The following is a 17,355-nucleotide window of genomic DNA, read 5'->3' as shown; positions in this document are numbered from 1 at the left end:
ATCAGATTACTCATGTCACGTGACATCGCCCCAGTTTGAGTTTGAGCGCCACTTTTTGAATTGGCCGATTTGACGTCTCCTTCATTTCAAAAAGGTAAGTGCATGTTATTTAAAATGTGTAATTTCAAATGTGTCCATCCCTGCTCAGCATAATGTATTATTTTTAAATTGGACGATTCATTCATAACTAACGCGAACATTAGCTGAACTGCTTATATACGGTGCAAATCGCCGAACCCCTGTCCTATCGGACAGGAAGGCGCCCACGATCGTTTCGCCCCCGGTCCGGTGTGGTGTTTCCTCCGCGATCGCGTCGTCGGATCTTTTTGTCCAATGATTTATCACTTTTTTCATGTATTAGTTTAGCAGATGTCTATACACTTTCGCGAATTGATTTGGGACGAATAACAAGGGGTTTGCCGTCCATCAACAACAGGGAAATACATTGTGTTGACCCAGAGACATCATTAGCTCATCCAATATACAGTATGACACACATTGATCAATCACTGTATTTAAATAATAATAATAATAATACAATATTAAAGGCAAAACAAACAGTAAGCTATCACTTTATTGTAGTAATAATAATAATAATAATAATAATAATAATAATAATTAGAGCCCGACCGATATGGATTTTTGGGGGCCGATGCCGATATTAACTCGAAAAGAGCCGATTTATAAGCCGATATTTTGATTTTAAAAATAATCTGGATATTAGAGCCATTTCCTATAAACTGCATTTACACAACATTCAATAGCAAAATATCTGCCTGTTCTATGTATGTGGGCTGTATAAACCATTTTCCAGAACGGACTATGTTAAAAAAAAAAGCCTTAGATTACAGTCTCAATGACTAAACAATTGCACATCAAAAGTATATATTTTTTAATGATCAAAAAACAGTCTGGTTTTAAACATTTAACACTTTTACTTTCTTCCAGTTGAAGCTGGTTTTAACAGTCTGTGTGTTTACTGTAAATAAATTATAATACTAAAGTTAAAGTATTTGCAGAAGTAGTCCCACACTTTGCTGCTACAGCATTCACCTTTTTCAGCCATCTGTAGGCAGAAAGAGAGACGGAGAAAGAATAAGCATGTGTATTAATAATATCACCATGTATCATTACTCATGTCATCATTAGAATTATAATAATAATAAACTGGGACCTCCTACATAGGCAAAAATGAGAAATATATATATATTTTTTTATTTGTCAAGCAATAGGTATTACCTACTTATATTTAACAATATTATTTCAACATTTTCCTGTTATGTCTGTAAAGCTGCTTTGAAACAATAAGTAAAAAAAAGCGCTTGTTCAGCTCACATTTATTTACATGTCCCCTCTGGTTTAATCATTTCTGACGCACCTACTGTAGTTACTGTAACTACACTATATTTGCTCTTACAGACATATTCACAACAGACCCGTATATCTTCTCCTCTTCTCTTTGTGCAGTCTGAATCAAAACATCGTCTTGCCTACTATTACCGGAAGATTACGGAATCAATTCGAAGTTGAATGGTTAACGTTAGTGTCATGAACACACCGCTGTCAATTTTGAGAAGAACCACCTTCAAACAAGTTAATAGCAAGCATTTAAGGGGACTGCTAAAATGGAAGCTATTAGCGTTAGAGTAACGTAACCAGCCTGAATTCACCAAATTGTTCTCTGGACCTGAGGATAGCCTCTTCTTCCTTGCTTCTCTCTTAATTCTCATCAGCAGGACTAGCGCTATCGCTCGCTTCTTACAACGGGACAGATACATGTTTGCTGCTGACCGAAAGGGAGCTATGAAAGAGCTCCCGCTAAACGTTTTTAAAACTCCGCCTATGCCATAGCGCAGCGCAAATCGCGTTGTATCTGAAGGGCAACGCTGAGCCCAGCGGCAAGCGCCGTGCATACCGCGTCCTGTGTGAAAGGCCCAATTACGCGGTCATTATGTGGGAAACACACCGCAATAGAATAAGAATAAGTTAAACGCTAACGTTATAGTTTGACCTCCTATTAACGTTCGCGCTCTTCCACTGATAAACATGGTATTAGCTTTGTGGCTAATCTAATATAGCAATGCATTAGCGGCTGTAAGTGATGTTACAGAATATTTAGAAGTAATAATGATAGGACCGTTAGCTAGAACTACCACACAGTTTTTATATACAGGGTATGAACTAAATCTACAATCATTTCACATGACGAACGACAGACTCACCGTCAAAACAGTTGATCGCTTTCTTCTGTAGTGGACTTCTGGCGCTGTTGTTAACTCTGGAGCTGCAGAGCTCCCTCTGGTGGGCACACTATGCAACACTCATAACATGAGTGAAGCATGAGACTCTGTTTCTCATGTTTCATCGGCCGTTATAAATGCCGATGCCGATTTAAATGCAATTAGCTTATATCGGCCGATAATATCGGCCGGCCGATATATCGGTCGGGCTCTAATAATAATAATAGTGAAATATCTTGTGTTGATCCAGGGACATCATATTCTTATGTTGACCCAGGGACTTCATTCTTTATAGCTCAACTAATATAAGACAAACAATAATTAATCACTTTATGTTAATAATAATAATAATACAATATCTTATATAAGACCAAGAGTAATCTATCACTATATTGCAATAATAATAAATAATAATAATAATATTAATAATGATCCAGGGACATCATATTCTTATGTTGACCCAGGGACTTCATTCTTTATAGCTCAACTAATATAAGACAAACAGTAATTAATCACTTTATGTTAATAATAATAACAATAATACAATATCTTATATAAGACCAAGAGTAATCTATCACTATATTGCAATAATAATAATAATACTGATGATAATAATAATAGTAGTATTATAATAATAATTAAATATCTTATGTTGACCCAGGGACTTCATTATTTTTAGCTCATCTAATATATGACAAACAGTTATTAATAGCTGTATTTGAATAATGATAATAATAATACAATATCTATTATAAAACCAGGAGTAATCTATAACTATATTTCAATAATAATAATAATAATAATAATAATGAAATATTTTGTGTTGACCCAGAGACTTCATTTTTATAGCTCATCTAATATATTACAAAAAGTAATGAATCACTTTATTTTATTAATAATAATAATTATTATTATTATACAATATATAATATAACACCAAGAGTAATCTATCACTATATTGCAATAATAATAATCATAATAATCATAATATTAATAATGAAATTTCTTGTGTTGACCCAGGGGTTTCATTTCTTATAGCTAATATAATATAAAACAAACATTGATCAATCATTGTATTTAAATAATAATTATTAATAATAATAATAATTTATTTATTTTGTTGACCTGGGACATCATTACTTAGCGCATTCAAAAGTCTTAGTGCGTTTAAGTTCCTCTTCAGGAACTCGAGCTGCGTCGAAGCGCTTTGGGGAACGCGTTCAGCGTACGCGACTCTGAATATCGTGTGTAATCAGTCCAATGGAAGGGCGTGACGTCACCGACGTGGTGACGTAAGCGACCAGGAAGCTATAAAAGCACGTGCCACGCAGCTGGCGTCAGCTTCGCGTCTTTCAGCAAGCGCTCTGTGTGTGAATGTCATTTGTCCGTCTTGTGAGTCTTATTTACTGTTGTCTGTCCAGTTAAAAGAGCTCCTAGACATGCCAAAAAGCAAGGCGAAAGTTAAGCACTCAGATGGCGATTCCAAATCGCGTTATAGGCTGTGTGTTCCTCCCTGCCCGAGATATATAACGGGTGGGGATACACACAACCTGTGCGTGGTTTGCCTGGGTTCGAAGCACGCTGAGTCGGCTCTCGAGGGGGCCGACTGCCCGCACTGTGAGCGAATGTCGGTGCGGCTGCTTCGTTCCCGGAGGGCCCTCTTCGAGGAGGGGGCCTTCGCCAGCGTTCCCCGCGGTGCTGGTCCCGCTTCTGCCGAGGCAGAACGGCGGCTGCACTCGTGGGGTTCGCAAGTCGATCTGGTAGAGGGAATGGAGACGGGCCAGTCCCTATCTCCTTCCACTTCTGCCAGATCTGGCACCCAATCCCTAGAGTCGGAAGCACGCACAGCGGTTCCTTCCACTCAGGGTGAGGGATCGACGCTCCGCCTCTCTTCCTCCGAGGAGGTCGATGTGGAGTCGCTCGATAGGGATTCGCCACCCCACTCGCTACAGTATGAGGAGCTCTTAGAGGTGGTTACTCGCGCGGTGGCCAAATTAAGTATCGATTGGCCCGCCGAAAAGTCTACCGAACCGCAGAGAAGCAAGCTGGATGAACGCTTCCTGCGCGCGAGTCAGCCACCTCCCAGCCGGGGCCTTCCATTCTTTCCTGACCTGCATGATGAGATCGCCAGGTCGTGGAAACGTCCATTCTCGGCCCGCCTCTACATCCCCTCGTCTGATTACTACGGAAATGTAGTGGGGATGGGAGAGCACGGTTATAGAGCGATGCCCCGGGTGGAACAGACGCTTGCGAGCTATCTGTCCCCTGGCGCGGCATCGTCTCTGAAGGCCCCGGCATTGCCCTCAAAGCCACTAAGAACAACTTCGGCTTTGGTGGGCAAAGGGTATGCGGCTGCAGGTCAGGCTGGTGCGTGTCTGCACACCATGGTGGTGTTACAGGCGTACCAGGCCGACCTGCTCAAGGAGCTAGACGAGGGAGAGGAGATCAAGTCCCATGATATTTCTGAATTAAGAAGGACCGCTGATCTCTCCCTCCGCGCCACCAAGGAGACCGCCCGAGCGATTGGGCGGTCCATGGCAGCTATGGTGGCCACGGAGAGGCACTTATGGTTGACCCTGTCCGATATGAAAGAATGGGACAGGGTCTGCCTCATGGACGCCCCAATCCAGCCGACTGGCCTGTTCGGCGACGCAGTTAATTCTGTCGTCGACAGGTTCCAGGAGGCCCGCAAACAGGCGGCGGCGTTCCATAAGTTCCTCCCTCGTCGCTCCCTCGGGGCATCTGGGAAGGAGATGCCCCAGCCGCACCCTAGCTCCTCACACCGCGAGGCCCAGAAACAGAGCGTCGCCTCTCGTTCTCCTCCGCGTCGGGAACGAGAGTCTCAGCGACGCTCTAGGCTGAGGTCTTCTAAGCCCAAATTAGATTTAAGGGCGGTTATCGAAGCTAAGAAGTCCTCGGCCAAGAAACCCTGACGCCAATGGCCCGGGGTTTCAGAGGGCAGCCTCCGCTGGGGTAGAACGGTACACACCGCAGTCCACGGTGCCCGTCCCACCTCAGTGCCCTCTAGGGGTCGTTCTGCCAACCCTGCCAGTGCTCCAGGGCGCAGCGGCCCCGGGCGAGCATCGTTCTCAGTATCCTCCGCCCGTGCGCGTAGCGGGGCTGGGACGCTCGCCGCCCCTGCGGGGGTCTCTTACACCGGAGGTCAGTCTCGAGAGACTGATTCCCTTAGTAGATTATTTAGCAGCGTGGAAACTACTGCCAAATGTATCTCGTTGGGTCCTGCATATAGTAGAAAAAGGCTACCGCATTCAGTTCGGCTCCGTGCCGCCTATATTCAACGGGGTCGTTCACACGATAGTGGGCCCCGGGCAGGGTCTGGTTATGGAACAGGAAGTGAAAACCCTATTAGAGAAGGGGGCCATCGAGGTGGTCCCTCCTCAGGACAGGGAGTCCGGATTTTACAGCCGGTATTTCATAGTTCCAAAGAAGGATGGGAGGCTGCGTCCGATTATAGACTTGAGGGTCTTAAATCGTTCAGTTATGAGACTGAAGTTCAGAATGCTCACAATCAAGCATGTTGTAGCTCAGATCAGGTCCGAGGACTGGTTTGTCACGATAGATCTCAAAGACGCATATTTTCATATCTCCATCCTTCCTCAACACAGGAAGTTTCTGAGGTTCGCTTTCGGGGGCGAAGCCTACCAATATCGAGTACTTCCCTTTGGCCTCGCACTCTCACCCCGCACGTTCACAAAGTGTGTAGATGCGGCTCTGGCCCCCCTGCGCACGCAGGGCATCCGCATTCTCAATTATATCGACGATTGGTTGATTTTAGCTCAGTCAGAGCAGATTGCGGTTCGACATCGAGATGTCGTTCTCGCACATATGGGGGAGCTGGGTTTGAGACTGAACGCCAAGAAGAGTGTACTTTCTCCGGCTCAGAGAACCACCTATCTAGGCGTAGTATGGGATTCGACCACGATGCAGGCACGATTGTCCCCTGCTCGTATCGAGTCGATCCTCATCTCAGTCAAGAGAGTCAGAGAAGGCCAGTCACTCACTGTCAAACAATTTCAGAGATTGTTGGGTCTGATGGCAGCTGCGTCCAACGTGATACCTCTTGGCCTGCTGTACATGAGACCCCTACAGTGGTGACTCAAGACCAAGGGATTTTCCCCGAGGGGCAATCCGCCTCGCACTATCAAGGTCACGCGGCGCTGCCTCCGTGCCTTAGACATGTGGAAGAAACCTTGGTTCTTGAATCAGGGCCCGGTGCTGGGAGCTCCTTGTCGCCGTGTGACACTAGCGACGGACACGTCCCTCACCGGCTGGGGTGCGGTCATGAGTGGCCACCCTGCCCGTGGTCTGTGGAGCGATCGCCATCTAACGTGGCATATCAATTGTCTAGAAATGCTAGCAGTTTATCGTGCACTGAAGCACTTCCTCCCAGACCTGAGAGGTCACCATGTGTTGGTGCGCACCGACAACACATCAGTGGTCTCTTACATCAACCACCAGGGCGGTCTGCGTTCGCGCCCTTTGTACAAGCTGGCGCACCAGATCCTGGTGTGGTGCCAGAACAAACTCCTCTCATTAAGAGCAGTATATATTCCTGGGAAGTTAAATATGGGAGCAGACATACTGTCGAGGCAGGGGCCGAGGCCCGGGGAATGGAGACTTCACCCACGGGTGGTAGATCAGATATGGAGAGTGTTTGGCAGGGCTCAAGTAGACCTTTTTGCGACTCAGGAGACGTCACAATGTCCCCTCTGGTTCTCTCTAGTTCATCCAGCTCCTCTGGGACTGGACGCTATGGTACAGACCTGGCCGAGGCTTCGTCTGTACGCTTTTCCCCCTATCGCTCTGCTTCCGGGAGTTCTGGCGAGAGTACGCCGGGACGGGGTCCGTCTGTTATTAGTAGCCCCGTTCTGGCCGGGCCGAGTATGGTTCTCAGATCTAGTCTCGCTCCTCGACGGCTCTCCGTGGGAGATACCGATCAGGACAGACCTACTCTCACAGGCGCAGGGCACGATAATTCACCCTCGCCCGGAGTTGTGGAAGCTGTGGGTGTGGCCCCTGAGGGGGCACAACTGGTAGCAGCCTATTCTCTCAACTGAGGTTGTGGAGACCCTACTCCAATCCAGAGCTCCCTCTACGAGGAAACTGTACACCCTGAAGTGGAAGCTTTTCACTTCATGGTGCAGAGACCGCCAGCTAGACCCAGCAAACTGCCCAGTTGGTACAGTTCTGGAGTTTCTACAGGCTAGGCTCTCTGCAGGGTTGACCCACTCTACTCTGAAGGTCTACGTGGCGGCCATTGCGGCCTACCACACCCTTCTCGACGGTCAGTCTCTGGGAAGACACCCCCTAGTTACACGTTTCCTCCGCGGTGCACTGAGGCTGAGACCTCCAGTACGGTCCCGTATTCCCCCGTGGGACTTGGTTGTGGTGTTAGAGGCTATGTGCAAACCCCCGTTTGAACCTATTCAAGATATCTCAGACAGACATCTCACACTTAAAACCTCTTTTCTGTTGGCTATTACCTCTCTGCGGAGAGTAGGAGATCTTCAGGCCCTCTCGATGGCCCCTTCTTATCTTGAGTTTGCACCAGGCATGACTAAAGCGTTCATATACCCTCGAGCGGGATATGTTCCCAAGGTTCCCTCTGTTACACCACGACCTGTAGTGCTGCAGGCCTTCTGTCCTCCTCCCTTTCGGGAGCCCGACCAGGCGAAGCTAAACTGTATGTGTCCGGTTCGAGCACTGGACGCATACGTCCACAGAGCTGCCCTGTGGAGAAAAACTGACCAATTGCTTGTGTGCTACGGTCCCCCCAAGAGGGGTTCTCCTGCTTCTAAGCAGACTATTAGTCGTTGGATAGTCGAGGCTATCAACGTCACCTATGAGTCCTCTGGTCGTCCCCCGCTGTCGGGAGCCAAGGCTCACTCTACTCGGGGCATGGCGGCCTCTAAGGCCTTCTTAGCAGGTGTATCCATGCTGGACATCTGCAACGCTGCGGGGTGGTCCACGCCCTCTACATTTGTTAGGTTCTATGGCCTAGATATGCCAGTCACTCCAGGCGCTTCTGTCCTCCTGTCCTGAGCTGTGCTCTTCGGATACACACCAGGCAGGGGTTTGGTAGTCTCGGGCGGCGTTAGGACTCGCTCCCCAAAGCGCTTCGACGCAGCTCAAGTTCCTGAAGAGGAACGTCTCTAGGTTACGTATGTAACCCTAGTTCCTCGAGGGAACGAGACGCTGCGTCTCGGAGCCATACCCCCGGCACCCCTGCCGGCGCTTGCTGGTACTCGAAGCTGACGCCAGCTGCGTGGCACGTGCTTTTATAGCTTCCTGGTCGCTTACGTCACCACGTCGGTGACGTCACGCCCTTCCATTGGACTGATTACACACGATATTCAGAGTCGCGTACGCTGAACGCGTTCCCCAAAGCGCTTCGACGCAGCGTCTCGTTCCCTCGAGGAACTAGGGTTACATACGTAACCTAGAGACGTTTTCTCTCATTTTACAATTATCACTGGATGAAACCTAATTAACTTTAACTTTAACATTAACTTTTTTCTTTGCACAGATAGCGTTTATCTATGGAGACAGATAAAGGGTAAACATATTAAAAATATTAAAATGTGATTTAAATATTGTCTGTATATAAACCAGAAATCTGACTTATTGTAACATTTGTACAAAAAATATATTTTTGTATTTTTCCTTTGAGGTCTTTTGGTGTGCCTTTATTGACAAAAGAGTCACTTGCAACATTAGACGATGGAATGTTGCTGAATGACATTGTCATGGACATTGTATTGAGGTAATTATTTTTACTTTATAAAACTGCAAATCATAATATTCTTAGCAATAATTTTCTACTAAATCGTTCTAGGTCTGTTCATAATGAACTAGGACGTAATAATAAACTTTGATCTACCCAGTGCATTTTTACACTAAATTGAAAAACAGGTAGGAGTTACTGATACTGTATGTTAAGAAAGATCATTAAATTCATAAAAAGGGATCATTAAATTAATTTGAATTACACTGCGAGTTTCTCTCTGTATGTTTTGCAGATGATAATGCTACAGTATCTAGCATTGCATGGGTTTTGAACAAGCCATGTACTGTCATGGTTATAAATTGCATCGTATTATGGAAAAATTACTTTTACCATATGATTTATCATGCCATCTATGCAATTGTAGTGGATTTTCAGGTGTCGTCAACTGGACAAAACACGAGGACATTTTCCGAAAGGACTATCTATTGATAGTCGAGAATGCTCTTGGGCGAGAACTTTACATTATTTATTTACTGATTGTTATTACTTATTTCACAGCTCAAATATGACTGGTCAGTCAAACTTTCTTGCAGTCCGTTGATTCTCAGTAACGACACCTATTGGGGTTTAGGATGCAATAACCAGTTAAATGTACTTTTCATATTACATGTCCATATAAATGTTTACAATAAAGGAAGTGATTGTGGCCATTAAAATAGTAGCACTGTGTATGGTACAAATGCAATTATCAAAACATATCTTACTTATATTGTCTATTAATGTTTTTCAGAAACCACTGGAGACTCATGGTTGTGTGCTTCGCTGGAAACAAAGAAGTGGAACATATCAAAAGGGGGCGGAAATTGGTGCAAAGAAGGAGGTAGATATGTATGTTACATTGGGGTAATTACATTTGGTGCTGTTACCCGTACTATGAAATAATGCTGCTATTTTTAGTCCTATACCAAACATTTATATTATTCAATTTCTCTGTTTAATCAGTTGTGTTGTACATTTAGGCCTTGCATTTTAATGCTAGACTCCCAGTCTGAGCAAGTGAGTGACAGCATGGATGTGTTTCAAAACATTCGAAGGTTGGTTCAAGATATGCTTTAACAAAAAGTCCAATACAATGTGGCTGTCATAGAGATACACATTTCATAAGGTTTTTTTTCTCTTTCAGTTACTTAACAGAAATGTGGAAAAACACAAGAAAAACACCCCGGATATTTTCTGCAGATTCTATGCCAGCCCTGAAATTGAGGGTACCTGAACAGCAAGGAAACACCTCTGAGTGCGGCATATTTGTATTACTCTATGCAGAGTATTTTCTGAAGGTAAGTTCTGAAAGTAAAAAGTAAAATCATGGCACTGCATGTCACTTAAAGTAAAAAAATGATTTATGTTTCAATTCATTCCTCTAGGATCCTCCCAAAGAACTAATCAATGAGCTTGACTGTACGTCCTGGTTTACACTGGCTGATGCATTTTCAAGGCGTGCACAGATCAGGGACAAAATGCAAAGTAGTTTAGAAGGTGTATTTTAATTTTTTTTATGAACATTACAGAATCCTTATGAAATTAATTCAGTTAAAATATCTAAAATCATGTGCCACTGTGTCTTAAATTTTAGGAAGTTATTTAAAATACAGCATAGGGGGCACAAGCATAACTTTCTGATGTTTTGATATGGCAGATGATTTGTATTTAACTTATGCTACATTCACCTTGTAATACTGGTCATTGCCTATAAGTTTTGCTTATGCAGCACAGAGAGGAGAAGCAGAGGAAAACAAAGCAGAAGAAAGAGAAAGTGAAGAGGAGCAACTGGTTGATGAGAGGGAGCATGAGGAAAACATAGCCAAGAAAAGAAAATGAGAAGATAGAGAGGAAGAAGACATACCTAAAGAAAGAGAAGAGTACAAAACAGCTCAGGGAAGAAACTATACAGTTCTGGGAAGGCTGTCAGTGCCAGGCTCCAAAAGAAAGTACACGGTCACTCGAGCTGAACTGAAGAGAAGAATCATGGCAAAAAACATGTCAAACAACATGTTAAGACGCCTGATTAGGGTTTGTATATACTCTAAACCTTATAGCAATTTGCTATACTTCTACAGAACAAAAACCATAACATATTGGTTTACCCAAAGGTTCGTAAAGAGGATCTCCCTCAGGAGCTCAGAGAACAACGGCCGATAAAAGCCAAGACAAAAATAAGTATCTTCTCTGCTCTCAGTGAAGGAGAGGCAACAGATTTAGCCCAGGAGCTGGGAGCCATGCTAGGGAGAAATGTAAACCTGAGCATGATTGAAAGTGTTCCCAGTGTTGAGGCAGACATTGCAAAGTAAGTTGCTTTCTGCATTTGGATTTTTTTTTTTTTTACTTGATTCTTGCTTACAAATCTGTCCATTTATGTTTACAGGAATACACTCTGTACTCTCCAGTGCTTGCTGAGGGAAAAACTGGGAGAGGAATCACCTTTTAGTCTGCTGACCCATACATTTGGACCACAAGTTGTAGAGGTTGTCATCTCATTTTTAATCAGTCAGTTTAAGTAGAGGTACACTGAGCCAGTGAACACAATAACAAATGAATGTTTCAAACATTGTCATCTCAATTATTTTGAGTTATTTGATTTAAATATTCAACATATCACTGTTAGAGAACGCATTCAGACAGCAGAGTAATGTTCATGGTTTACTTAGCTTAATTTACAATTAAAGATTGCATTATTTTTCAGATTTGTTTTAAAACAATACATAGTAAAATAAACAAAAGCAAAAAACAGCAGTCTCTTTCACTTCATTTCTCATGTGCACACTTACATGTAGCAAGTTAATTTTAAATGTATATTTTACATTGTTACGGTGCCTTAGTTTTGTTTTTTTTCATATCTACATTTATTCTTTGAATTTAGTTAGTCGTCTTTTGAAATTCTTTCTATACTTTCGTTTCATGTTTTTTGCTCCGTGTGGAAACAATGGTCTTATCTTTCTTGTCAAATCTGTAGATACAGCTGTAAAATCCATTCCAGTCACAGTGGCATTTGTTATACAGTCATGCAGGTTTTTAATTTGCTGGCTAATGTGCTGAGGAATGTTCTGCCATTTCTGCACAGTCTCCAGTATTTCATTTAACTTCTGCACTTCAGTTTTAGAGTGGTTTGCTGCAGTGTTCACATTTAACTGCACTGACATGTCTTCTTGCCACAAAGTAGGTACATCTCTTGTTAATATGACATCAAATAATTCACATGCCAGTAGAAGGCAAGCACATTTTTCATTGTAAGAGTATGTACAACAGGTACACTGAAATGTTGTTGCAGAAGTGTGGTAAATTCTCTCATTACATAAACTTTTTACATCTACCTCTTTTGTGTCAAAGCACAGAATGGAGTGAAGCTTCTTTTGTTTAATTACACTAGCATGTGCGTCTATTTGATCATGTCCTCTGAGTCCTATTGGGCAGCTACAAAAACTTTCAGATGGACAAACTTTGTAGGATAGACCAGGGGTTTGTTCTGATGGAACTTCATAAAGGTATGAGTCGTGGGATATAAGATTAATGCTATCTTGCCAACCTTTTTCCACCAATCTAGAGGCTGACTTAAGTATTTCTCCTGACTTCAAAGAGGCATTTTTCATTCTTCCAACTGCCTGTAAATCATGAATGACCTGGAAGTATCCATCTGTCTTCTTGACGAGAATGCTGATAAGATCATCCAGTCTACGGTTCCTTATGCCACCCAAAAACTGATATTTTAGGCGATGGAAAAATCTGATTAGACAAGCAAAGAAAAACAATACACGTTTTAATATGATTGTGTTTGATTTTTGATATAACTATATTCCAAATGCTTGTGATTCTATTACATTATTTGTATTAACTCATAATGAAGTTGCATACATTTAATTTTTAAATATCACCTTTCAACAAGATTGTTTGTATCGGAGTCGGCATGGTTGTAGCACCGTCCAAAGTCAGACCATGTGTGTCCTATTTCCAGCCAGTGATCCTTGAAGTATGAGCAAAGAGCTGGGAAATCTTCAAACCTCTTTAGGAATTGCTCAGCAGCTGACTTAAAATCTTGAAGCTATAATGAACAAAATAATAATAGATTTAATGTTTAATTTAACTAATTTAATATTTTCTTTAAAATAGTTATATAAATAGTAACAGTACAAGTAACACTTTAGTATAAGGAACACATATTCAATATTAACGACTTTTCCCTCAATAAACGCCAAAATACCTGCTTAATAATAGTTAGTAAGTTCCTTGTTCAGTTTATGTATTGGGTAGGATTTAGAATTTGGAATACGTTCATTCAGAATAAGGCATTAATATGTGCTTTATAAGTACTAATAAACAGCCAATATTCTAGTAATATGCATGCTAATAAGCAACTAGTTAAATACCCTAAAATAAAGTTTTACCACAGTACAATAAAGGAAGCAAAATTGAATTGTTAATTTTACGCACTGTTGCACAAAGCTTCATCTTTCTGATGAAGGAAATTATTTCTGATCTGACATCAGTATTTGATGGTCCACTGATTCCAGAGTCTGTCTTTGAAAGCCAACGGACAATAGCCTGAAAACAGAGACATCAAATAACTTTTTCCATCAAAAAATTTTTTAATATAAAGAATATATTAATTTGTATATATACATACTTGCATAACATGAGCATACCAACACAGCAAGATATCTGACTCTGGGAACACTTTCCGCAAGGCATTTATTTCACACATATCCTTGTCCACCATGAAGCACCTAGAGGAAACAACATAGCATATACCAGAAGGATGAAAACAGACATACAACTACCATTGAAAAGTTTGGGATCAGTAAGAATTTTTTTTATGTTTTTAAAAGAAGTTTCTTATGCTCACCAGACCAGGACTGCATTTATTTGATTAAAAATACATAGAAAAAAAAAACTAATATTGTAAAATAGTATAACATTTTAAAATAATTGTTTTCTATTTTAAAATATTTTATAATGCAAGTTATTCCTCTGATCAAAGCTGAATTTTCAGCATCATTCCTCCAGTCTTCAGTGTCACAGGATCTTCAGAAATCATTCTAATATGATGATTTGCAGCTCAAGAAACATGTATTGTTATTATCACTGTTGAAAATATTTGTGTATAATTTTTCTTTCAGGATACTTTGATGGAAAGAAAGTTAAAAAGAACATCATTTATATGAAATAGAAAGAAAGCTTTTGTATCATTACACACTACTGGTCAAAAGTTTGGGGTCAGTAAGTTTTTTTTTATTTTTTTTTATTTTTATTTTTTAGGATGCATTACATTTCTCAAAAGAGACAGTAAAGTAATTTATACTTTCCATTTATCAAAGAATCCTGAAAAAAAAATAAAAAAACAACTTTTCAACATTTATAATAATCAGAAATGTTTCTTGAGCATCAAATCATCATATTATTCTGTTTTCTGAAGATCATGTGACACTGAAGACTGGAGTAATGATACTGAAAATTCAGCTTTGATCAGAGGAATAAATTAAAGTTTATTTATATACACAAATTGAAAACAGTCTCTGGTATATGGGGCCAGAATATACATACCTTGGTGCAGCAGGACACACTCTCCTTAATTGCCTTAAAGCTATCTCTAGTGTTGCCTCTTTCTCATTGCTTGTTACTATGAAAGCGACTGGAACTCCATGGCCATGGTCATCTCTGATAGCCAGGGTATAAAGTGGAAAATTATACTGGTTGATGCAATGAGTGGCATCCAAAAATATAACATTCTTTCCATGTCTGTTTAGATTCTCTTTCATGTTGGGAGTCTGAAGGATAATTATGAGTTCCTTCTCATGGGAAAAAGGCTGGAAAAAAACAACATTGTCCTTGAGGTGACTGGTCAATAATTTGGCTGAACTAACAGCATCATCTTTATCCAAATGGCTTCGGCGTATCAAGCATGTGCGTATATTCTCAATGTCCTTTGGTGTGACAAAGTACTGACAGTTGTTCAAGTCAGTGTATCCGCGAGATCTGGACCATTTGTGGGCTTCCAATAGAATGATATCTGGCTTGACACCCAATGAAATCCATTCTTCAATTTGTATTACCAAATCTGGACACACTGATTGAAAGTGTCCTTCTTTTTCAAAAGTTGCATTGTGCCCATTGTGCTCTTTGCTGGTGCGTTGTACAATGACTTTGTGGCTCAGCCAATCATTTTTAACCTTAAATGATGTGTAAGCCATACACCCTGAGGTCTTGTAACTTCCATCAACAGGGTTCCCTGACCGGATACAGTAGAAAATGTAGTATCCATTATCCTTGTCTTTTTGACTTGCAGAATTTGTGTTTCTAAAGTTTGTTAAAGTTTTCAGTTTTTCTTGAATGAATGTTTCATGATTTTCTTCTTTTTTCAGGACATGCACCTCAACTGTAATATTTTTGTTTTTTCCTCTGTGTCTTTCTTCACGCAACACTGTTTTCCTAATACAATCCTCCATTTCCCTTTACATTCTGAGGAGGAAAAAATGTATTAACATTAGGGTTACTGCCTAATGATGAAGCTCTTAGTAACAAGTTATAATAAAAACTATCACAGATTATTATATTCTTAAGATAGTGTAACCACCATTATTATCAGTTAATAAAATTTCATAATGTTCCCAGACCAACATTAGACTGCGTGCAAATGGTCTAAACAATATTTGAATTTCATTCATAACATAAAGATATTTATTATTATTGTTATTATTACAGTGATTGATTAATGATTGTCATATATTAGATGAGCTATAAAGAATGAAGTCCCTGGGTCAACACAAGATATTTAATTATCATTATTATTATTCTTATTGGAATATAGTGATAGATTACTCTTGATCTTACATAAGATATTGTATTATTATTATTATTAAAATACAGTGATTAATTACTGTTTGTCATATATTAGATGAGCTATGAAGAATATGATGTCCCTGGATCATTATTATCATTATTATTATTTATTATTATTATTATTATTGCAATATAGTGATAGATTACTCTTGGTCTTATATAAGATATTGAATTATTGTTATTATTATTAACATAAAGTGATTAATTACTGTTTGTCTTATATTAGTTGAGCTATAAAGAATGAAGTCCCTGGGTCAACATAAGAATATGATGTCCCTGGATCATTATTAATATTATTATTATTTATTATTATTATTATTTATTATTATTGCAATATAGTAATAGATTACTCTTGGTCTTATATAAGATATTGTATTATTATTATTATTATTAACATAAAGTGATTAATTACTGTTTGTCTTATATTAGTTGAGCTATAAAGAATGAAGTCCCTGGGTCAACATAAGAATATGATGTCCCTGGATCAACACAAGATATTTCACTATTATTATTATTATTATTATTATTACTACAATAAAGTGATAGCTTACTGTTTGTTTTGCCTTTAATATTGTATTATTATTATTATTATTTAAATACAGTGATTGATCAATGTATATTGGATGAGCTAATGATGTCTCTGGGTCAACACAATGTATTTCCCTGTTGTTGATGGACGGCAAACCCCTTGTTATTCGTCCCAAATCAATTCGCGAAAGTGTATAGACATCTGCTAAACTAATACATGAAAAAAGTGATAAATCATTGGACAAAAAGATCCGACGACGCGATCGCGGAGTAAACACCACACCGGACCGGGGGCGAAACGATCGTGGGCGCCTTCCTGTCCGATAGGACAGGGGTTCGGCGATTTGCACCGTATATAAGCAGTTCAGCTAATGTTCGCGTTAGTTATGAATGAATCGTCCAATTTAAAAATAATACATTATGCTGAGCAGGGATGGACACATTTGAAATTACAAATTTTAAATAACATGCACTTACCTTTTTGAAATGAAGGAGACGTCAAATCGGCCAATTCAAAAAGTGGCGCTCAAACTCAAACTGGGGCGATGTCACGTGACATGGTTCTACATTTATTTCCAGAGAGATATTATTGAGTTTACAGGCTAAAGTGGTCTTGCTGTTGTAAACACTGTTGCTATTGTAGAAAAAAAATATTTGTGTCACATTTAAAATATAATTATATTTTAATTCATTTCTGAATTGTTTTTATTTTCATAATGATAATTCAGAGAATGGGAAAATCTGAATAAGCCTTACCAGTGTTGTGATGATTATTTTTAAGGCACTCTACGTGTTATAAAAAATACTGTAATATAATAATAGTTTAGTCAAATAAAATAAAAAGACCAGACCCCACGATCAGGGGCATCATGCAGTCATGATTTTTGAGGGGGCACATTTTGGGGGGGGGGGGGGGTAGCTATAAGTCATGCTACGAAAGCACTGTATAAC

The 17,355-nt window shown here is 40.4% G+C and overlaps 3 protein-coding genes across 4 annotated transcripts in view; 2 read left to right on the top strand and 1 right to left on the bottom strand.

Annotated features, from left to right (window-relative positions):
• LOC132131973 (uncharacterized) overlaps positions 1 to 17,355 on the top strand; it is a 125,474-nt gene that overhangs the window by 98,262 nt on the left and 9,857 nt on the right. The gene's annotated exons all lie outside the window — the stretch shown is intronic.
• Positions 9,784 to 11,605, top strand: LOC132131888 (sentrin-specific protease 7-like). Its single transcript, XM_059544036.1, has 7 exons — positions 9,784 to 9,868; positions 10,008 to 10,082; positions 10,172 to 10,325; positions 10,413 to 10,524; positions 10,757 to 11,058; positions 11,139 to 11,332; positions 11,411 to 11,605. Exons 1-5 carry the CDS (start codon positions 9,795 to 9,797, stop codon positions 10,864 to 10,866), a joined length of 525 nt encoding a protein of 174 aa, XP_059400019.1. The 5' UTR covers positions 9,784 to 9,794; the 3' UTR covers positions 10,867 to 11,058; positions 11,139 to 11,332; positions 11,411 to 11,605.
• LOC132131391 (uncharacterized) lies at positions 10,932 to 13,756 on the bottom strand. Its single transcript, XM_059543403.1, has 5 exons — positions 13,664 to 13,756; positions 13,471 to 13,581; positions 12,915 to 13,081; positions 12,376 to 12,765; positions 10,932 to 10,998 (listed from the first exon to the last, which is right to left on the bottom strand). Exons 1-5 carry the CDS (start codon positions 13,754 to 13,756, stop codon positions 10,932 to 10,934), a joined length of 828 nt encoding a protein of 275 aa, XP_059399386.1.

This window comes from Carassius carassius, chromosome 48 (genome assembly GCF_963082965.1).
Source record: "Carassius carassius chromosome 48, fCarCar2.1, whole genome shotgun sequence".
Taxonomy (NCBI): Eukaryota; Metazoa; Chordata; class Actinopteri; order Cypriniformes; family Cyprinidae; genus Carassius; species Carassius carassius.
Note: the sequence above shows the minus strand (reverse complement) of the source record. Positions and strands in the feature narration are given on the sequence as shown.